Genomic DNA, 24,188 nt, shown 5'->3' on the forward strand with positions numbered 1-24,188 from the left:
TTAAGGATATAGTTTATCCTGGTTTTGAGCAAGAACAGAGCCAGATTTTAGCTAGGAAGTCTTTCAGAGTGGTTTTGAAAGATGGAAGAGAATACACTGACCTGATGGATACAGGTAAGAAGTTCCAGGTCTTCATAACCTTGTACAAGTACAGATAATGGCCAGCAGATGTGATAAGCTTGTAGACAGACAGAAGTTTTTGGTCACTGGATTGTAATGATCAACTGGGAACATAGTTGTGTAGAATGTGTTTTAGTGTTGGACAGGCGGATGGATTTTGGATAATTATAGGGGTGGTAAGAAGCTGTGCGTATGTTAGTTGATGAGGCAGTTCTAACCAAGTTAGGCTTTTTAGTGCTATAGTGTTGGGTTCTGAAAGGGGTATTCGTTGCAAATTTAGCAACCTTGTTATGGCATTGCTCAAGTTTTAATTTTTGTGAAGCCTGGAGTTTAGTAAGGGTGGGATCACCAATAAGAAGTGTGGGGGGGATAAGTAGTGGCAATTGTAGTTTTAATTGCATTGGTGAGAAAGTTTTTGGCTTTGCAAAGCATCCCTAGTTTTTGATGAGTTTTTCTTATATAATTTTGTATATGCAAGTTGAATGTAAGCTTATCATTCACTATCACCCGTAATCATTTGCTATAAGAAGTGACTTCAATGGTTGTATTAAGACATCATCATCACCCCCCTTTTTCCCATTTACATGGGGTTGGGGTATCGTATTAACTGTCTCCAACTCTCTCAATTCAGTGCTACACTCTTGCCTTCTTCAACACTCATGCCTGACTGTCGCAGATCTTCTTTCACACAATCCATCCACCTCTTTGCTGGACGCCCTCGCTTCCTCTTACCTTCTTCCTGTCTGTCCCAAATCTCCCTCACCAGATTGTCTTCTGCTTTTCTACACATGTGCCCATACCATCGTAATCTGTTCTCTTTGATCTTTTCTGCAATTGGAGCTACTTTGGCTTCTGCTCTTATGTCCTCATTTCTTCGCCTGTCCCGCAGTGTGCATCCTACCACCTTTCTCAGGCACTTAATTTCCATCACCTCTAGCTTCTTCAACTGTTCTGCCTTTACTGCCCAGGTTTCTGTACCATACAGTAGTACTGGTTGCACCACTGTCTTGTACAACTTACTTTTCAGATTCTTTGACATTCTTCTGTCATATACTACACCTGATACTCTATGCCAGTTGGCTGCAGCCCCTCTGATTCTAGCTTTGACCTCTTCATTCAGACTACCCTTTTCCTCAACCACCCCTCCCAGATACTTGAAGCTGTTTACCTGTTCCACTATCTTCCCATCTATCTCTATTCTCAGCTTCTTCTGATTTCCCCAATCTGCTGCCATTACCACTGTCTTATCTGTGCTCATCCCATGTGCCTTCAGATTTGCATACCATTCTCCTATCTTTTTTCTGAAGTTCTAGATCAGAGTCTGCCTGTACTGCCACATTGTCTGCATACAGCAGCTTTGTTGCTCTGACCCCTCCAACCTGTTTGCTGATGTAGTCCATTACCAGTATGAACAGCAGTGGGCTCAGAGCTGAACCCTGGTGTACACCCACTCCCACTGGGAACCCCTCAGTGAGGCCAAACACTGTTGTACTTGAGTCACTGGGTCCTTGTACATAGCCTGTACTAATTCTACCAATGTTTCTGGGACTTCAAACCACCGCAGTAATGCCCAGATCAGCTTTCTTGGGACCTTGTCATATGCTTTCTCCAAGTCTAGGAAAGCCCAGCTTGACTCTCTCCTCTTCTCTAGTTTCTTACCGGGACTTTAAATTTAGGTTTTTTTTTTTTTTTGTTAGAATAGAGGGATTTAGGGAAAAAAAGTAGTAGTTTGGTCATTTTAGGTTGAGCATGAGCTATGAGTTACAAAACCATGTTTTAGTGGCTGTTAAAGCTTCCTGCATAATTTTTCAGGGGTGCACCATGTTGTCAAATGTGCAAATGAGAGTAGAATAATCTGTGTATTATATTAGGGTAGCCTGTTGTATGGATGTATAGGGGATGTTGGTGAAAATGTTAAAGAAGAGGGGAGCAAGGATAGAGCTTTTTGGCACACCTGTGGTGACTGGGAGGTAAGGAGAGAGCACGGAATGCCATTTTACTGACTGAAACCTATTGGACAGGTAGCTTTTGAACCACAGAAGGGTGGGCTGAGAGAGACCTAGTGAGGACAAGTGAAGTAGAAGTTTGCTGTGATAAACTGCATCAAAGGCTTTAGATAAGTCTAGAAATAAGGAAGAGACTAGTTTGCCATTATCTCTAGCTTTCTTGGCAGTATCTATATAGGTTAGAATGGCAGTGCTAGTACTATGGGAAGGATGGAAGCCATGTTGTACAGGAGACAGACGTTCTTCCTGCAGGAGATAGTCTAGCAATTGTTTTGAATACATTTTTCGAGTATTTTGGCAAGGGAAGATAAGATTACTTTAGGTCCAAAGTTATTGTCTGTTCAATTTCCTCCTTTGTGCAGAGGGATAATGTGTGACGTTTTACAGAGAGAGGGAACATGGAATCCCTGGATTGACCTCTGTTTAAGGATTGGAACAGGATAGGCAATGCTATTGGCTGTTATTTTTAGGTACTCACTTGGAATATCATCAGCTGAAGAAGAGCACAGTTTAAGTATGCTTAAGAGGAGTTTTATATAGGATGTGGGCATAGGTTTGAAGATGAAAGTGGATATGGTGATATGTTGCTGTTGGGCAGGATTGGGATTAGATGTTGAGGAAACCTTGGTTACAAATGCTATACTATCTATAAAATACGAGTTTAACTATATTGCAATTTCAAGTGGGAGTTACTGGGAGAGGGGTTTGGGTTGAATTCTTGGCTGGGATTTCTTTAATGGATGTCCAACATTTTTTAGGGTTGTGTTTAGCATTATTTTGAAGGTTATGACCGTGTACTATCTTGTCTTCATGTATTTGTTTTTCACTATAATTGCAAAGCATTCTAAAGTCTTCAAGATGTTGAGCTGTTTTATATTTTTATTATTCTTTTTCTCTATCTTGCATTAACAATCTACACTTGTCGAATAGCCAGACTGCATTATTTATTTTTAGTCTCTTCCTTCTAGAGGTGCAAGGCTATTTAAGATATTTAGAAAAGTTGTACTGAATTCATTTACAGCATTGTCTAAGAGGAGGATTTTTAGGAAGTTCCATTTAGTAGATGGTAGCGTAGCAATGAACATTTCTGGGTTAAACATGGAAATGTTACATATTGTTTTATAAATACACTGTTTAACTGAATGTGTAAGATGTCTGGTTGTATAGCTTGGGAGATGATCACTGAAAGAGTCTGAGATTGAACTTGTGACGGTGTATTTGTTAGGTTCTAATACTAGGATCCATTCGAATAAGGAATTTGATTTTTGATATAATGTGTGGGGCTATTAATTAGTTGTGTGAAACCATAAAAGTTCATGCCAGATGTAGGGGAGTTAGAGTTTATGTCCAACTAACTGACATTCACATCATCTAGTAGTATTTTTTCTTGTGGAAATGTTATGGATATCTAGTATAGGATATATTCCAGTATAGCTGCATTGCTGCCAGGAGGGATGTAAAGGACAGTAATAAATATTTGTTTATAACTGCTGAACTGAATTTTGGTATTGGTTTGCTGTAAGGGGAAATTTGGTAGGTGCTGAGAAATATTAAAGCAATACCACCACCTTTCCTCTTTATATGGTCATTATAGATGATATTATAGCCAGGAGATATAACTTCAGAGTAGTTTATGCTGGGTTTAAGCCAAGTTTCAGTTACAGCGAGAATGTCAGGCTTATGTTGGGTAATCCAGGCATTTAGTTCAGCAGTTTAGTTTCTTATGCTTCTAACATTTATTACAGCAAAAATTAGATCACTAGGGTTGAAAACTAGCAGTTCTTGGGTTAGAGAAGTGTGTGGGAGAAAATATTTGCATTGATTGGGACAGATGGGGCCAGAATTAGGGTACATATCTTCTCCTAGAAGGATTTTACTATATTGGGGAATTATGCATACTTTTATTTGGAGAGGATTCTTACACTTAATTTTGGTTTGGTTTCAGTTGAAGTGTGGTTAATCAGTCTATATTTGGAATAAAGGTAAGCAGCAATATTAAATAGGTTTGGTGCAATGTGTGGAGACTGTAAAGCGGAAGCATGGATGGGTGGTTGGGATAGAGATGGAGAGATGTTGTGATGTATTATTGAGTCATGGTAGGATGAAAGATGGCACAGCAAGAGTTGAATAATAGAGGCTAAGATGAAGAGTAACATAATTAAGTAAAGGAATCTGAATTTTACAGATGCCAGGAAGTGAAGAAGTAGCAGTAAAGTAGTAAACAAGAAATTGCAGGGCAGTAGGAGACTCAGTGATGGTGGATTGCAAAAGCTGGTGGAGAATAGGTAAGGTTATTTTCTATAAAAAAGAGAGTTAGGTTTTCCTGGTATCTTCATTTATCTTCACTAAAATGTAAGGAACAGATGGGTATAAAAGGCTAGAGTATAATTATGTAGTCAAAATAACAATAAATGATGGTTTATCTGGAAAAAGTAAAAGATACAATGTGGAATTAGATGGGTACTATTAGGCAGGGTTGTGATTATGAATGGATATAGTGCAAAGCAGTATGGGAGGGAGAAAGATAGTTGGGAATGTGGCTAAACATTAAATGATAGTAAAGTAGGAAATGAGAAAAAGAAGTGTATGTATAGAAGTAGTAAAGTCATTAAGGGAGGGTTTTGGTATAAGAGTCACAAATGAAATGTGTATATAGGGAGAATAATGTTAGAGTAAAAGGGGAATGGGTGGGATTTGGGGGGTATGGTAGGTGAGCAAAGAGAAGCCAAGCGTAGTTTGACTGAGTGAAGCAGGATTCCCACCCTCAGGTCAAATTTGTAACTGAGAGCGGTCAAATCTGTAACTGAGAACAATCAGTTTATACCTGGTACAAAGCAAATAACAAAGAGATACAAAGTAAAAGAGGTTTTCTGATATTTCCAGAGGCTAAATAACTGGCATATGCAGTACAGTCTACTGGTCAAGAAAAACAGGACAGTGGCCAATTTAGTTAGAGGTCCTTAAAGTGTATAAATTATTTGGCAGACTCTTTCAATCACAGAGCAGACATGTATTTGACTGATTAAAGTCAATATACAGCAAGATTCATCATGATAAATGTCCTTACATTATACAATATCAAAATTCTCAGTAAACTTGTAGAAGTAGGGCCTTATGACAGAGCCCCTGCAGTATCAAGGTCAAATGAGGTGACCACAAGCTTTGAAATGACAGAAAGAGAAACTCCACTAAAATGTAATATTATATTGAGGCAATACAATTAGCACCTATTATACAAAACGAGATGGAGGAAGGACCACTGTAAGTCAGAGCAAGAGAATACATTGGCAACTATGCCAAGTTCTACACCAATGCTTTATACAAATACCTGTATAACTGCATTGACTCGGCAATACCTGACAGGACCAAAACAAGCTTCTCAGGAAAGAGCAACCTGCCTGGTGGACAATTGCAATTAACCGGCTTTACAATAACAGGAAGAAATTGCTGTCTAATTGTAAGAAGGAATGAGTCTTAAACTGGAAACACTCCCTCCTCAGCTTAAACAAGCAAATGTGAAGGCCTCCAAAGCAAACTATGAATCCAAATTAGCTTCCTCAACTAAGGAAAGCCATAAGGTTTTCTTTAGATACATCTGTAACCTAAAAGGAAAGGCCCAGATTTGTGCCAAACTGGTAGTTAATGATATCACATATACTGAGCCTGTATACATAGCTAACCTGTTGGCCGACAGGTTATGTGAAAACTTCTCTCCATTGTCCCCACTACATGTACCCCATTACATCCCTACCACCTGTCCCCTATCTTGCATCTCTAAACAGTAGGTCATACACACCCTCACTAAGGCAAAAAACACAGCATCTATGGGACCTGATAACATCCCAGGCTGCTTCCTACATGGGGTCCAACAAGAATTAGCAACACCATTGAGTACTCTTTTCAATCATAGTCTAAGCACCAGCTTCATTCCATCTGAATGGAAAATGGCCACCTTTATTCCCTTGCACAAAGGTGGTGCTTCCACTGACCCTGGGAACTACAGAACTATTAGCCTGACTAGCCTTACCTGCAAGGCCATGGAGCGAATCATCAGGGGTCCTAATGGACAGATGATAAAATCAGCAAAAGGAGAGAAGTATTGCTGGAACTGAATTCAACCACAAGTCTTGGTGAGTACCTTCATGAGGTGGACCCTGTTTTTCACAAAACCTCACCAAGATGCCACTGTCATATAGACTATATTTTATGTAGCATATATCAGGGACAGAAGAAGGTTAAAAAAAGTAAAGAAGATAGCTGGGTCCATAAGTACCTGGATTAAAAAGTGCCCAATCCTAGTAGGTGCACTGGTACCAGGAGTGTAGAATCCTCAAGACACAGACATATTCCTACAATGGGGCTAGGCCAGCCCAGGGGAGGATGCCCCCCCTCCCCTATTGTAGAAGGCAGTAGCAGTCCACAAAAATCACAAAAACTGATAGGCCAAAACAGTGCCATAAAGACAATAGAGTGGACTATTGACGATAAGAAAGAAATTATGTATTGTTACTATTATGCAAAAAGCCCAGAATTTTGAGACAAAAGATATACAAAAAGATTGAGAGAAATTAAAGGAAAGGAAAATACTTCCACAAGAAAAACTGTCAGAAGCTTCAAATAAAAATTTGTGTGCATTAATACAACATATCCATGAAAAACACTATATAGACCAAGAAACCTTGTGCCATTTGGAAAAAGAAGTGACTGAGGAAGTGTGAAAATTTAAAGAACAAAATTTAGAGATGTTTGAAGGGTATAAAAAAAGAAATATGGACATGGGAAAGAAAGACAGATCTGATATGGTGCAATATTTATGCAAAGGAGAAGGCCAAACTAATCAACACAAAAAATGAAGCCCCAAAGATATTCAAAGAGAAATATAGTCAAAGGCATCCAGGTATGGAACATTTCAGAATAAAAAAATAAGATCACAAAAAGGGAATGTAGAAGAGAATATTAGTTAAGTCAAAGTTAAAATAATAGAAGCTGAAGTTATGGAGTATTTGCAAAGTGAAGGATTCAGTGTAGAAACTATAACACAGGTCATATCACAGCATTATGGAACAACTAGTCCCCAAAGTAAGGAGAAACAAGAGGGCAGGAAACATCTGAAGAAGAAATATGGACATGCCAAAGAAAGAGAGATGTGATACCGTGCAATATTTATGCAAAGGAGAAAGCAAAACTAATCAACACAAAAAAGGCAGGCCCAAAGATATTCAAAGAGAAATATAGGCAAAGACATCCAGATATGGAAAATTTTACAATACAAAAAATAAGAAAACAAAGAGGAAAAGTAGAAAAGAGGATTAATCAGGGGCGGCCCGTGCTATCGGGCTGCCGGACTGCAGCCCCATCAACCAAAAAAAAAAGAAAGAAAAAAGAAAAAAAAATATTTTTAAAATTCGCGGACTCCGCGCATGCGCAGTAGTCCAGACTACTGCGAGTCTACTGCGCATGCTCGCGGCAGTCCGGCAATCCAGGTAGGGGAACATAGGAGACATCTGTGCACTTTTAAAGTGCACAGACTCGCTAGGAAAACGCGTCGGGACCGGACTGCAACAGCAGCAGTCAGCGTCGGGACTGTGGAGTAGGGTTTGGATCGCGGGAATCTCGCGGGACTATGGAGTAGTGCGCGGGCATTTGGATTAACGTTATGGGGAATGGGCAGCAAGGACAGGTAAGTGTGTTATTTATTTTAGTCTAGAATGGTAGGGAAGTGTGTGAATGAATATTTGAATGGCCTGGTGTGTGTGTTTACTAGGGAAGAGTGTGAATGAATATTTGAATGGCCTGGTGTGTGTGTTTACTGTTTAGTAGGGAAGTGTGTGAATGAATATTTGAATGGCCTGGTGTGTGTGTTTACTGTTTAGTAGGGAAGTGTGTGAATGAATATTTGAATGAATGGCCTGGTGTGTGTGTTTACTGTTTAGTAGGGAAGTGTGTGAATGAATATTTGAATGAATGGCCTGGTGTGTGTGTTTACTGTTTAGTAGGGAAGTGTGTGAATGAATATTTGAATGAATGGGCCTGGTGTGTGTGTTTACTGTTTAGTAGGGAAGTGTGTGCATGAATATTTGAATGAATGGCCTGGTGTGTGTGTTTACTGTTTAGTAGGGAAGTGTGTGAATGAATATTTGAATGAATGGCCTGGTGTGTGTGTTCCCTGTTTAGTAGGGAAGTGTGTGAATGAATATTTGAATGAATGGCCTGGTGTGTGTGTTTACTGTTTAGTAGGGAAGTGTGTGAATGAATATTTGAATGAATGGCCTGGTGTGTGTGTTTACTGTTTAGTAGGGAAGTGTGTGAATGAATATTTGAATGAATGGCCTGGTGTGTGTGTTTACTGTTTAGTAGGGAAGTGTGTGAATGAATATTTGAATGAATGGCCTGGTGTGTGTGTTTACTGTTTAGTAGGGAAGTGTGTGAATGAATATTTGAATGAATGGCCTGGTGTGTGTGTTTACTGTTTAGTAGGGAAGTGTGTGAATGAATATTTGAATAAATGGCCTGGTGTGTGTGTTCCCTGTTTAGTAGGGAAGTGTGTGAATGAATATTTGAATGAATGGCCTGGTGTGTGTGTTTACTGTTTAGTAGGGAAGTGTGTGAATTAATATTTGAATGAATGGCCTGGTGTGTGTGTTTACTGTTTAGTAGGGAAGTGTGTGAATGAATATTTGAATGAATGGCCTGGTGTGTGTGTTTGCTGTTTAGTAGGGAAGTGTGTGAATGAATATTTGAATGAATGGCCTGGTGTGTGTGTTTACTGTTTAGTAGGGAAGTGTGTGAATGAATATTTGAATGAATGGCCTGGTGTGTGTGTTTACTGTTTAGTAGGGAAGTGTGTGAATGAATATTTGAATGAATGGCCTGGTGTGTGTGTTTACTGTTTAGTAGGGAAGTGTGTGAATGAATATTTGAATGAATGGCCTGGTGTGTGTGTTCCCTGTTTAGTAGGGAAGTGTGTGAATGAATATTTGAATGAATGGCCTGGTGTGTGTGTTCCTGTTTAGTACGGAAGTGTGTGAATGAATATTTGAATGAATGGCCTGGTGTGTGTGTTTACTGTTTAGTAGGGAAGTGTGTGAATGAATATTTGAATGAATGGCCTGGTGTGTGTGTTTACTGTTTAGTAGGGAAGTGTGTGAATGAATATTTGAATGAATGGCCTGGTGTGTGTGTTTACTGTTTAGTAGGGAAGTGTGTGAATGAATATTTGAATGAATGGCCTGGTGTGTGTGTGTTCCCTGTTTAGTAGGGAAGTGTGTGAATGAATATTTGAATGAATGGCCTGGTGTGTGTGTTCCCTGTTTAGTAGGGAAGTGTGTGAATGAATATTTGAATGAATGGCCTGGTGTGTGTGTTTACTGTTTAGTAGGGAAGTGTGTGAATGAATATTTGAATGAATGGCCTGGTGTGTGTGTTCCCTGTTTAGTAGGGAAGTGTGTGAATGAATATTTGAATGAATGGCCTGGTGTGTGTGTTCCCTGTTTAGTAGGGAAGTGTGTGAATGAATATTTGAATGAATGGCCTGGTGTGTGTGTTTACTGTTTAGTAGGGAAGTGTGTGAATGAATATTTGAATGAATGGCCTGGTGTGTGTGTTTACTGTTTAGTAGGGAAGTGTGTGAATGAATATTTGAATGAATGGCCTGGTGTGTGTGTTTACTGTTTAGTAGGGAAGTGTGTGAATGAATATTTGAATGAATGGCCTGGTGTGTGTGTTTACTGTTTAGTAGGGAAGTGTGTGAATGAATATTTGAATGAATGGCCTGGTGTGTGTGTTTACTGTTTAGTAGAGAAGTGTGTGAATGAATATTTGAATGAATGGCCTGGTGTGTGTGTTTACTGTTTAGTAGGGAAGTGTGTGAATGAATATTTGAATGAATGGCCTGGTGTGTGTGTTCCCTGTTTAGTAGGGAAGTGTGTGAATGAATATTTGAATGAATGGCCTGGTGTGTGTGTTCCCTGTTTAGTAGAGAAGTGTGTGAATGAATATTTGAATGAATGGCCTGGTGTGTGTGTTTACTGTTTAGTAGGGAAGTGTGTGAATGAATATTTGAATGAATGGCCTGGTGTGTGTGTTTACTGTTTAGTAGGGAAGTGTGTGAATGAATATTTGAATGAATGGCCTGGTGTGTGTGTTTACTGTTTAGTAGGGAAGTGTGTGAATGAATATTTGAATGAATGGCCTGGTGTGTGTGTTCCCTGTTTAGTAGGGAAGTGTGTGAATGAATATTTGAATGAATGGCCTAGTGTGTGTGTTCCCTGTTTAGTAGGGAAGTGTGTGAATGAATATTTGAATGAATGGCCTGGTGTGTGTGTTTACTGTTTAGTAGGGAAGTGTGTGAATGAATATTTGAATGAATGGCCTGGTGTGTGTGTTTACTGTTTAGTAGGGAAGTGTGTGAATGAATATTTGAATGAATGGCCTGGTGTGTGTGTTTACTGTTTAGTAGGGAAGTGTGTGAATGAATATTTGAATGAATGGCCTGGTGTGTGTGTTTACTGTTTAGTAGGGAAGTGTGTGAATGAATATTTGAATGAATGGCCTGGTGTGTGTGTTTACTGTTTAGTAGGGAAGTGTGTGAATGAATATTTGAATGAATGGCCTGGTGTGTGTGTTCCCTGTTTAGTAGGGAAGTGTGTGAATGAATATTTGAATGAATGGCCTGGTGTGTGTGTTTACTGTTTAGTAGGGAAGTGTGTGAATGAATATTTGAATGAATGGCCTGGTGTGTGTGTTTACTGTTTAGTAGGGAAGTGTGTGAATGAATATTTGAATGAATGGCCTGGTGTGTGTGTTTACTGTTTAGTAGGGAAGTGTGTGAATGAATATTTGAATGAATGGCCTGGCGTATGTGTTTACTGTTTAGTAGGGAAGTGTGTGAATGAATATTTGAATGAATGGCCTGGTGTGTGTGTTTACTGTTTAGTAGGGAAGTGTGTGAATGAATGGCCTGGTGTGTGTGTTTACTGTTTAGTAGGGAAGTGTGTGAATGAATGGCCTGGTGTGTGTGTTTACTGTTTAGTAGGGAAGTGTGTGAATGAATATTTGAATGAATGGCCTGGTGTGTGTGTGTGTGTGTGTGTGTGTGTGTGTGTGTGTGTGTGTGTGTGTGTGTGTGTGTGTGTGTGTGAGAAAATGCCCCAGGTGCTCATGGTGGTGTGGTAGGGAATACCTCAGGCTTGAACCCTGTACCCTGTATGCAGGTGTTAAAGACTTGAGTTCCCTACCCACCACCATTTGTAAAAAAAATTGCAGATTTTTGCCTCATATTTGATCTGTTCTGTTCCTCATAACATCTGTGGTTTGTAAATGTTTTAATGCTTGATATTTTATGGTGTAGTAGTAGCATTGTTGCCTCACTGCTGCAGGTTCTCAGGTTTGATTCTTGGCTAGGGTTCCTTCTTTGTGGGGTCTGTATCTTCTCCCTGTGTTTGTGTGGGTTTGCTTTTGTGTCCTCCCATGTTACAAAGACATTTCTGCATTATTTCTTCCTGGGCCTCTGCTGAAAATTGTTTTTTTGTTCCAAGTCAGACTGTCCTGATTAACAAATGTTAAATAAAATTGACAGGCATTTGAATTTCAGACTTCAGGTTTCTGAATGTTTAATTCCTTGCATAATTGATGGTGCAATGGTAGTATTGTTGCCTCGCAGCTATAGGTTTTCTGGTTTGATTCTTGGTTGGGGTGGCTTCTGTGTGGAGTCTGCATCTCCTCTCTGTGTTTGTGTGGATTTGCTCTGGTGCCCTGCCATTTTACAAAGACGTGTCTGCAGTATTAATCCCTGCGTCTCTGCTGAAAATTGGTTTTGTTCTGTCCGCAGTAAAATTGACCGGCATTTGTATTTCAAACTTCATGTTCTTCAGAATACATAGTAGCACAACCTTTTTTTCTAGCAATTTTCTAAGTTTATAAGATGAATATTTTAAATTTGTCCCTATTTTTGGGACTGTATTCCCCCATTATTGGCTTCGTCCAGGTTTTTGTGCTAAGGTTGACAGCTATGGCAAGAACTGTATTCACTGAATATGTTTGAGGGCTGTATTCCCTCATTACTGGGTTTGTCCAGGTGTTTTGTACTAAGAGGTTGACAGCTATGGTGAGAACTGAATTCACTAAATGATAGCCATTTAAGTTTCAGTCTTCCTCTCTTTACAAAGCAGCTGATGTGGTAGTGGTATGTTACTCTGACTGTTTTTTGCTCAGGGACCTTGGCAGTAAAATATATGGTGGCAACACAACATTTTATTCTAGCAACTTTCCAAGATTATACAAGCAATGTTTAATGTGTCCCTGGTTTTTGGGCTTTTGACCCCCCCCCCATGCAGTTGAGTATTGAGTAGATTTTACAAGGAGCTGAGAGCTGCAGGGGAATAGAAGTTTACTGCTATGCCTAGTTAATACTATAGCACAACAGGTTGTGTACTTGCTTTTGATGCAGAAGGCTGTGGGTTCTACTCCCACAAGGGGTGGATGCTGCCATACTCAGAATGTTCTCCTTGGTGAAGATACTAACTATGAGTTTGTTATCAGTTTGCCATCCATTTCCTCTTGCAATATTATTACTAGCTTATCATTTTTTAATGTAATATAGGCAATTTATTCCTGAGGGGCAACAGACACTTTATTTTTCGATGAAACCATGAAATATAAAGGTGATTGCTAGCAGCAACCGCTTCATTAGTTACATATTTCTTTAATGTGGAATTATTTAGATGACTTACTTCAGAGATTGTGCATATTTACTGATAATGGACTGTAGAATTGTGCATATTTACTGATAAAGGTGGACTGTAGAATTGTGCATATTTACTGATAATGGTGGATTGTAGAATTGTGCATATTTACTAATAATGGTGGACTGTGGAATTGTGCATATTTACTAATAATGGTGGACTGTAGAATTGTGCATATTTACTAATAATGGTGGACTGTAGAATTGTGTATATTTACTAATAATGGTGGACTGTGGAAGTCCGAGTAGACTTTTTTATGATAAATGTTCTCAACTGGGCAGTTTTGCCATTATGGGTGCATATGGTTTGTTTCATTGCTTACTGGAAAAATGTTCAAAACAAATTTAAAACACCCTCTAACAAGTGTACTGTATTGTACAAGGAATATAATTTTAGTACAATGAGGAAGGTGTATCAAAGAGCACATGTATGTTTCATATGCAAGGGGCCTATGATTCGAAAACAGCCCAAAATTAATCTTTATCTGCCACTGGCAAAATGTATTTTCTTTGAATGTGGGTTTCAATGCTGTTTCAATGAATGTGAGTTTCAAGGGCAGAGAAGTTTTAATGCTAAGTTTTCATTGTGAGACTGCATTGCTTTGTTTAACAGATGACTTGGTGTTTGTGCTGTAAAATACAAAATAAAACTTTCAAAATGAAGTCCAACTTATCATAGAAGTAAAGCAGTATGCACATTAGTGTTTATGGTAAATGGAGTGAAATAGCCAAGTAATGGTTCATTGGAATGGCTGCAGAGGCTCCATTCAACCATTATGTTGTCAGGGGGAGAAGGGCAGCAAACTCAGACAGGCCCAGCTGAACTATACCTCCCAACTGTCCAGATTTTCAAAGAATTAATAGATTTTTGCTTCTTATTTTTAGTTTGTTCATAAAATTTGTAGTTTTAATTCCTAAATGATTTGCCAGAAGTCACTAAATAAAGTTTCAGACTTCATAACCTTCAGAAAAATGCATGTTAAAGTAAGAGCTGTTCTATCAACTGTCTCAATTTATACAAGAGCAATTTTTAGTACTGTTTATATGTGCCCCCAATATATTTGGCCTTGTTCAGATTTACTTCATTAACAGGTTGAGAGGTACGTGCAAATAAATTGCTTTATAGAATTAGGCATAGCCAACCTCTCAACTGTCCCCAATTTTTGGCTCAAAATGTTGCTCTTCCCCCTAATAATCCCTCCACAAAATAGCAATTTTGGAAGAAAACATGGAGGGTTTACAATTAAGAAATAACTGTAATAATCAAAGTTATCGATTACTTGAAATGCATGTAGATTCTTTCATTTTGTCAGCTGCTCAAGGTAGCAGTACTAATATTAAAGTGTCCCCTTTGACAGGTAGCAGCTGTATTGTGTGTATTTTATATTTTTGCATCACATTTTTGGTCCATTTTTCATAAAATTGTGTTTTTTGGCAAATTAGTGACAAATCACTAAAGACTGAAGTTAGAAAATGACAGACATTTGAGTTTCAGATTTTATACCCTTCAGAAAATTCATACTAATGCAAGACCTATTCTATTATCTTTCTAAGTTTATTAGAGCAATATTTAAAAATTGTCCTTATTGTTGGGCCTTTGTCCCACTTCTGTGTATGGCTTTGTCCAGATTTCTTGCTCTTGGGGTTGAGAGGTATGACAAATGAAATGTGTCAGGGCCATCACAGTCAGCCAGAGAGATTTCAAATTGTGACATGCTTGTTGCACCCCACTCCCCATGTAGTGACTCTGGATGTGTCCAAGCAAGGCAAGGAGTAGTTGTATCTACCTTGGATGGGGAGGACACACTGCATAAGTACTACAGTGGCTTTTCATCTGTCCTTGATTTTGCAGAATGGTCTGGTTTCTGTCATATTTTTGTACTGTTGATTTATGCTTATTACTCAGTGCCTGTTGCTCTGTGTTTAAGTAGCAATGCTTTAATGACCATAAGGTAAGCTTGTCTGACATCGTAAGATGCAAGTAAGCTTTAATAAGCATAATGTTAAAGAATTGCCAACATTGAAAGCCTTTCTGTTGTTGCCATGCAGAGAATACTTGACTAGATAATGTATAAGCCTTGGGTATTAAAGGACAGGATTCCATTATTTAAAAAGCTCATTACACTTGTTGGAGACTTCCAGTCATCTCTACAGACTTTACCCGTAAACTAAACAGAATGCCAATCATGTGTGGTCCATAACCTGTACAGTAATCTTTTAAGCAATGTATCTTGAGCTTGTTTCTTGCTTGCTTTTCATTTTTTTACTTTTATCATGTTTTCCCCATGAAACAAGTTGTCAGGCAGCAGGTCTTTTTTGGATAAGAAACATTTTTACAAGTGGGGGCATCACATAGATTTCTACTTTCAGCATGTTACTTGGTACTTTAATAAAGCTGAATATATTATAATTAGAACTGCAGTGCAAGGAGAAGTGGTTTGAGATGAGTGCTTCTGGTTTTTCTTATACTTGATTTTGACTGGTATTCCAGTAATGTATTTAAAAAGTAATTTATTTTTTCATGCCTCACAACCTTTTGTTTCCATCTAGATATTAAGTAAGCTGTCATGCAGCCAATGCATTGAAATATTTTTATTCTTCTACACTTATTTTTGTCTTGATTGGACTTTCATAATGATGGTTTGCCACCCAGGGCAGCGTATTTAATTAAAGTTAGTTTTTTGTGGTTTTGTGCATAGCTCCTCCCCTTTATGGTTGACCACACCCCTTCCCCTTGACCCCACCCATTCAGCTGTCTCCTGCAGCCCCCCTGTGATTTGAAGTCACCAGCCGCCACTGGGATTAATATTGGGGAAGTTAAAGAAATAGAAACTGAGGTTATGGAGTACCTGCAAAGTGACTGATTTAGTGTAGAAAATTTAACTCAGATAACAACACAACAAGAATGAGCAATGGACACCCAAATTAAAGAGACGGTGGAGCAGAAAGCATCTAATCAGTTGACATATGAATATACTTTGGAGTCTCCCACAGGAAACCAGTACAAAGGTTCAATTGAAGCTATACAGCAAGGGAAAGAACAGAAAACTGTGGCAACTCTGACACAGTTAATGTTGTGAAGTGTTAGGCCTGTGAGTTCCCATATGAAACAGCAACAGATGACATGGGGTGAAACTGAAGAGAACGTGGCACAGGAAGAAGCTCTGAAACTTTTTATAGAATGCCCACAGGAAATGGTGAACAAAGAATGTGCCCTCAGTTTAGAAGAAAATAATCTAAGAGAAGAGTTGCTTGATTTAATAGACATGGATAGACATATTTATACATATTAAGGTCAATGAAAGAAATAGATTGCAGAAGGTCAATAAAACCCAAAAAGTTAGACGTTTGATAAAACAAATGAATGCAGTAATTAGGACTGTCCATAGAGGTTCATGTGATATAACAGAAGTAAATAGGATACATTACTGTGCAGCCAAATTAATAAGAGATAAAGTCCTTCCCAAGAACACAGAGTAGTAGGGGGAAGGATGGGGAGAAATCAAGTGCCATCATGGAAAGTAATGAATAGAGAAAACTATACTGCTATTAAGACAAGAAGTGTCACTGTTAGAAGAGTATAGAAGAGGGAACAGATCAACAAAAATGCTCAGAAAGATAGGTGTGATAAAAACAATGTGCAGTATTATAATGGAACAGGATTTATCATGCATAATCACAAATAATAAATTAGAAATATCAGCACAGGCAGAAAAACTTAGAAGTACACAGATAAATATAAAGGAAAAGTACAAAATAAGCAATTTATTGATGACCCAAAAAGTTTTATAGAGAATTGGAAAACAAGGTAAAAGAAATTGAATGACCACCAAAAAAAAAAAAGAAGAAATAGATACAGTTTGGAGAAATATTTATGAAGATCCTGTCGAACATAACAAAGATGCTAAATAGAAAGAAGAAGTAAAAGAAAGAATAAGTTCAAAAGTACAGGATATGAAATGGGATGAAGTAACGAATAGAGAGATCGAAACAAAGTAAAGAAAAGCCTCTAGCTGGAATACCCCCAGGCAGAGATGCAGTACCTAACTTTTGGCTAAAAGTATGACATCTTTGCATGAAAATGTAGTCATGAGTAAGAACTATTTATATGCACACCGCAAACAGACACCAGCCTGACTAACAACAGGAAAATCAATGTTCCTACTTAAGAGTGAACCTTCAGGCTACCCTAAAAACTGTAGACCAATAACTTGCCTTCTGACGATGCATAAATGATACACTGGAACTGATGTCGACAGAGTTTATAGACATTTAGAAGAAAACTCAATTATGGCAATAGAACAAAAGGGTAATAAAAGTAAGTCATATGGAACAAAGGATCATTTGTTGTTAAATAAAGTCATAGTGGAGAACTGTAAAAAGGGGAAGAATCTAAGTAGGGCATGGCTAGACTACAAAAAGCATTTCACAGTATCCCACATTCATGGATAAAAAAGTGCTTAAAAATGTGTAAGAGACACCCTACACTGATAAACTATGTCACAGCAACCATGAGACAGTGACAAATCTCTTTGCAGTTAAGCCATGATAATGGAGAAATTATTATTCCAGTTATTCACTGCTGCTCTTTTGTCTTGCCCTTAACCCATTAAGCTGTCTGCTTACCAGACTGGGTCATGGTTATAATTTGGCTTCCAGTAAGCAACAAATTGTAAAGACTTCTCAGATTCTCTTTGTTGATGATTTAAAACTGTATAGCTCATCAGATGAGGAACTGAAAGCACAACTCCAAGTAGTCAAAACCTTTTCAGATGATATAAGAATATCCTTTGGTCTTGATAAATGCGCAATAGTAATCTTTAAAGCAGGAAAGATGTAGCACTATGAAAACATCAGTTTGGGACACAAATGTGATATAAAAAAACTTGAGCAAGAGGGAGTGTATAAATATTTGGGAATTGATGAAGGATCAACAATAAAACATGAACAAATGTGAATAAAACTCAATAAGGAATATTTTAGAATACTTAAACTAATCCTGAAAACAGCGTTGACCACTAGGAACAAAGTTCAAGCTATAGCCAATTTTCCTCTTCTTCTCCTAACTTACAGTTTTGGAGTGACTGACTGGCCCCAAAAGGTGATGGATAGATTAGACAAGAAAACAAGAAGAATGATTTATGCTCATCAAATGATTTATAAAAATCATTGCATACCAAGATTCTATATTCCCCGTTCCAAAGGTGGTATTGGCCTCATTGAAATTGATTACATATATATAGATCTGCAATTGTGGGACTGCATACATATATGCTGAGCTCACAAGACCCAAACATAGTGAAAGTTTTAAAACATGAGGAGAATAAGTCTAAGATGACTTCCCTGCTTAGTTTAGCAGAAGCATATCAGTATCAAGTGGGAATGGAAGTCAAACCAAAAGTAGATAAAAATTCAGCCAGCCACTGAATATGCCAAAAATCAAAAGAAAGAATATAAGGTGAAGGATCAGATGACAAGGGAAGAAATGTGTAAAATGCATAAATATAGTTGCAAGTATAGAAAACTCCTGAACAACCTCATGTTGATCAGGATCGAATGCAGGAATGGTTAAGGAGAGGTGAATTCAAATAAAAAGATGAAAGGTTAATATTGGCGGCCCAAGATAGTGGACTACTTACTCATTGGTTTACAAAGTCCACTGAACATGTGGAAGAAACAGACAAATGTAGTTTTGTAAAACAGAACTGGAAACAGTTGCACACCTTGTTGCTGGTTGTGACATACTAATGGCAGAAGGACTATATACTGAAGGGCATAATAATATGGCAAGACTGTTGCACTGGGAATTGTGCAAACATTATAATATTGAAGTAGCTGAAAAACACTGGAAACATGAGCCACAAAGCATCATAGAAAATGACGAAACGTACATCACATGGGATCACCCATTAACAACAGTTCAAAGGACAGATGCGAGAAAACCAGCTCTATTGGTCCATGAAAAGAAGACAAAAGTAGCATTGATCATTGAAATCACTACACCCAATGACTAATGTGTCTTGTGTACAGAGAGACACAAAGTCATAAAATATCAGGATTTGCAAGCAGAAATGAGAGCAATATTTAAGAAAGATATGCCGACAGTTCCAATAGTAGTAGGAGCAACAGATCTTATAAAAAAAGAATGTACAATTGTATTTAGATATGTTACCAATACATGTAACTCCATCCGAATTGCAGAAGGAGTCATTACTGAGCAAATTGCTGGTGCTGTAAAGAGCACTTCTGGCTGACATCAAAGACTGAAACAATACTAATTTCATGAACTTTAATCATACTTTGACTTCGGAATGGGATCCATTTCTGTCATGGTATTAAAAACCCAAAGGATTTGGAGAAATTAAAAAGGAATAGATTTTATCAGCAAAGATATAGGTAATCTCCAAACACTTGACCCTACTCAGTTTGGATTTGTCAAAGGGTGATCATGCCTGTTAAACCTGTGAACTTCTTTGAAACAGTCACCAAGGCCCTGAACAAGGGGAAATCTGTGCATACAGCCTACCTAGACTTAGCCAAGGCTTTTGACACTATCCCCCACTCAGGCATCTTTGACCAACTTACCCAGCAAGGTATCAACCCTTATATCGTTGGATGGGTCACTAACTGGCTCACTGATAGAACATATATAGTCAAAACAGGGAGTCCACCTCCAACAGCAGACCTGTATCCAGTGGTATTCTACAGGGATCAGTCCTGAGACCTCTACTCTTTGGAATCTATTTCTCTGAAGTACAAGCTGAAACTAAAGGTCTGTGGCTGAAAATGTTTGCTGATGATTGCAAACTGGGAGCGGTCATAGAATCTCCAAATGATGTCAACATCCTACAAGAGGGTCTTGCGCAAACAAATAATTGGTGCCAAAGTCATGGCCTTAAAGTCAATGCAAAAAATGTATTATCATCCCTTTCAGTAAGAGCAATGTTCCTGCTTACTACCACATCAGTAATAACACTTTAAGTATGCACTCAGTGCTGACAGACATGGGCACACTGGTTGACAGCAACCTTAACTTGGATCACCATGTCTCCACAGTGGCAAGAAAGGCATTCTGTATTGCTTATTTCATAAGTAAGGGTATTGCCTTGAGAAAAAAAGAAGTTATAACCTCCGTGTATTCTTCTCTCATCAGGCTAATAATTGAGTACAATGCCCCTTTTGGTATGTACCTTTCCAAGCACCTGCAGCAATTGGAGAGACCAGAAAGGTTCCTCACAAGGAAAATTCAAGGTCTTCAGCATCTGTCCTATGTGGATCATCTGAAATTACCGTCACTTTATTCTGCTTCATACAGCCTACTCAGAGGCGATCTCTGTCTTGCATATGAGGCAATATCTGACCCTGCTTTATTGGAAGTGCTGCATATCTGCATGTCAAATGGTACAAGGGTTACTCACTCTAAAGACCTTAAATTTGTATGTGACAGTAATTAAAGTTGCTGGAGGGACAGATTTGTCTCCCAGAGGTTACCATGCCTTTTGAACAGACTCCTACTTCATGTCAAACAGAGCACATCAGTGGCCCTCTTCAAACGCAGTCTGGATGATTGGATGGGTGACAGTAAATTCACCCCAGGGGTTCCACTTGTATTCCTCTTGAACAGGAGCATTAGGTGCTGATCATGAAAATAAGGGTAGAACTTGGCTAGGCTTGTAAGGGCCCTTGGGCCATTAGCCTAGTAACTTCCTATGATCCTATGAATACAAGGGAAGTATAAGAGTAGAGTGATGGTAAGAAAGTTTATGAATGCAAGCTCAAAGTAGTTTTAGCAGGAGGTATATTGATAGAAGACCAGAGTAATATCATGTATATATACGGCTATATCGAGCAAATTATCAGACCGTGGCAATACAGAGATAACCGCAATACAAAGCCATCACTTATTAAACATTCATGGGTTTAACCAGTGTGTCAAAACAGTGTTTTATATATATATATATATATATATATATATATATATATATACATATATATATATATCAAAACACCAGCAGCTCACCTTACATACATATGTGTTAAAGGGAAACATGCTCAGCATACATAAATCTTATCCAATCTGAATGAAATTGCTACAAATATAACATTATACCAAAATCTTTTCACTGTTCTACACAATCTTAGAACAAATAGAAATGTAATAACATATGACACATAACTGCTCTATGAAGGACGAAAATGATGCGAGTATAAGAGGAGATAACACTGAGGGGATATTTAACAATTCATTCTACTACAGAGACCATCCAACACTGAGAGCAAATTATAATTGACAACAATCAGTTCATAGCCAGTACAAAGAAATTAACAAAGAGATACAAAGTCAAACAGGTTTTCTGTCATGCTCTGATCTTAAATAAGGGGCATATGCAGTATAGTCTACTGTTTGAGAAAAAGGGGACAGTGGCCAACTTAGTAAGAGGTCCTTAGATTGCATGGATTATTTCACAGACACTTTCAATCCCACAGCATGCATGTATTTGACTGATTAAGGTTAATAAACAGCAAGGATCTTCATGATAAATGTGCTTATATTATAGCGTGACAAAATTCTTCCATCATCTTTTAGGTTCTTCATTTTCCCTTCTTTTCCAACCTTCTTGCCTCCTTCCCCTACCTTCATCTCATCTCTCATATTCATTTCATAACTCCTTAGTCCTGCTTTTATCATTTTTAGTCTCATATCACAGCCGGATCCTCTAAGGGTGGTATTTGTAATAATTCTTTCCTTAATAAGGTGGTACTCTATGTTCTCTTTATTTTCCATCATTGAATATACAGACTCTTGGATCATCCTGCATTTCCCATGCCTTTCCAAATCATGTAAGCTTTAAAACATGAAAACTTGGAATATATCTCTTCACTACAAAGAATATTATACAGTGTTTAGAACATTTTTCGCATTATGCACCATTTGCAAATTCAGCATGAGCTGTCTTTTTCACTTTCACATTAGAATAGAAGCCAAATACAAATCCCAGTGAGAATTTCATTAATATTAAAGTATTCCTTTTTTAAAAATATATGGGAGTTAGTTCCACAATGGCTTTCATTACAGGTAAAGTCCACAAAATCATCCATTTTTTTTTTACTTTAAATGATGTATTTAATCCCCTCCCGCCAAAAAAGTCCTCTTAATGTTTAAAGCTCATTTTTTTATATACTGGTGAACACAGAAAAACACAAATACATCAGCTGATCAGAAGTCCATATTACCTTTCAACAAACTCTGGCAGCATGAATTATATCCTTATTATTAACATCACGGTTCGCAGAGGACGGTCATACTACATTCTTCCTCTCTCCTTGGCATGCCACACAGCTTTTCAAATCCATATATGAAAGCCGACATGACCAACCAGATTCTTTTGATTCAGGTGCAGAACTATCAGAAAGCAAAGTTTAATTCAATTCGTGAAAAAAAAAAATTTCCTCCTTTTACTTTTTCCTGTTTGCTGCTTCATTAAGGCAAAACTCAATTTAGGTTCCGAAGGTGGTTGCACAACAAAGTTTGGACCCATACAAATATGCTGAGGACTAGGATCTGCAGCTGCTGTAAAATATTAAACCTCTTTATGCATTTTTGATCTAAATCTGAAAAAAATCCCATTCCCCATAACAGCCTGACTGATCAGCAGCTCAGTACACTTCACAGCAAAAGCACTACTGTTCTTAAATCAATAGGCTAGATCATTCATCATCTCACCTCTGTCTTCAACAGTCACACTGAACAAACAGGAAAAACACTTGGAGAAATTAAACCAGACAAACAGCAGAAATAGCTCCTTATTAGCTTACTTGTGCTCCTTGCAAATCACTTTAGAGAAGTCGCATTAACGATCTTTCACACTTAGCATATGCCTTCTTTAAAACAAATGGAATTGCAACTCCTTATATCACCAGCTGTGCTTTTCTATATTGTGCTAGAGAACGAATACATCAGAAAGCCTCCTCACATCCAGACTTGCCATTGCTTCCTGAGTCCCCTTCATATAGAAAGAAGGAATATCCTCAGTGTCTTGATATGCAAGGTCTTCTTATTTAGTAGGTTCACACAATTTACATGCTGTGTGTGGGTATAAATACTGCCTGCTGTGACACATTTTTGCACTTTATTACCAAGTACTGCTTGTTAAAAATGCTGTGAGATAAGTGCTATATAACCAGAATTATTTGTTCATGAAAATTAAATTGAGTCAAAGTTATCTCTCAACCTCTTAGAACAAGAATTCAGGACAAAGCCAAAAATAATGGTGGGAAATTCCCCAAATCAGGGACAGATTTTAAGTACTGCTTGTATAAACTTAGAAAGTTGATAGAATAACAGGTTTTGTGCTGCCATGCCTTTTTTGAATTTTATGATGTTTGAAACTCGAAAATGTCTCTCATTATTTAACAACATCAGTCCTCAATGATTTGCCAGAATAGCACAAAAAAGGAACAGACCAAAAATGTGATGAAAAAATCTGTGCATTCTGCAAAATTCTGGACAGTTAAGATGCATGGCTAACCCTTTAAATAAATTTTTACTTTTTGCTTTTTACAGATCAATAACATTTCAGTCATAATTCTTCCAGTTCTTTAATACTTTACAAACACACACCACTTTTATAGTAACATCAGATTGGTAATTCTTAGCTAAAAAAACAAAGCTGAAACTCTTTGTCACTCTTGGTGTGAGCAAATAAAAACATAATAATTCTACAATAATATTGTGCAGTGTTACCTGTGCTGGTCACAACAGGGACAAAAGCAGAAACATAACCAATGTCAGTTTTTATGTTTGTGCCTTTCAAGTCTGTGTCTTCTTAAGCAAAATAAATTAATGACTGACAGAAGCTTTAGGATTAGCAGTGCTTAAACAGTTTTAAATGAAGACTTACCCAAAGAATTAGAGGTCCATGTTGCATAGAAGCCACCTCTCTGCACAACATGATTAGAAATGAATACTATTATCAACTTGTTGGAGCCTGATGTGATAGTTCCTGGGGAATTCATTCCACAGTATTGGCCAATGATGGGAGAATCTGGATAGCCACCATTTATTAAAGTTACTGAGTCCCAGTTACAAGCTTCATGGTTTTCCACATTAAAGTATGTAAAGTTAAGCTATTAAAAAGACAAAAAAAAAAGAAATTAAGACAGCATGGATATGTGTCAGATACAGTGTTACATTCAGCACATTATGCAACTCATTTCTTGCATCACAAAGTGTTCAAACTCAGCAAATAATGTGCATTTATACACTTCTGCAGCAATGGACCATGATGTTTAGTGATACAGCAGAAACGTGGGAAGGGGGG

General features: G+C 37.9%; 1 protein-coding gene across 1 annotated transcript in view; it reads right to left on the reverse strand.

The window, feature by feature from the left end:
* Positions 1-24,188, reverse strand: part of LOC122797794 (cubilin-like) — a 2,156,354-nt gene that overhangs the window by 695,893 nt on the left and 1,436,273 nt on the right. Inside the window, 1 exon segment of the mRNA XM_044066315.1 lies at positions 23,769-23,994. Coding sequence (XP_043922250.1) covers positions 23,769-23,994 — 226 coding nt within the window.

Source organism: Protopterus annectens, chromosome 3.part1 (genome assembly GCF_019279795.1).
Source record: "Protopterus annectens isolate FY-2018-M chromosome 3.part1, PAN1.0, whole genome shotgun sequence".
In the NCBI taxonomy this organism is placed as follows: Eukaryota; Metazoa; Chordata; order Ceratodontiformes; family Protopteridae; genus Protopterus; species Protopterus annectens.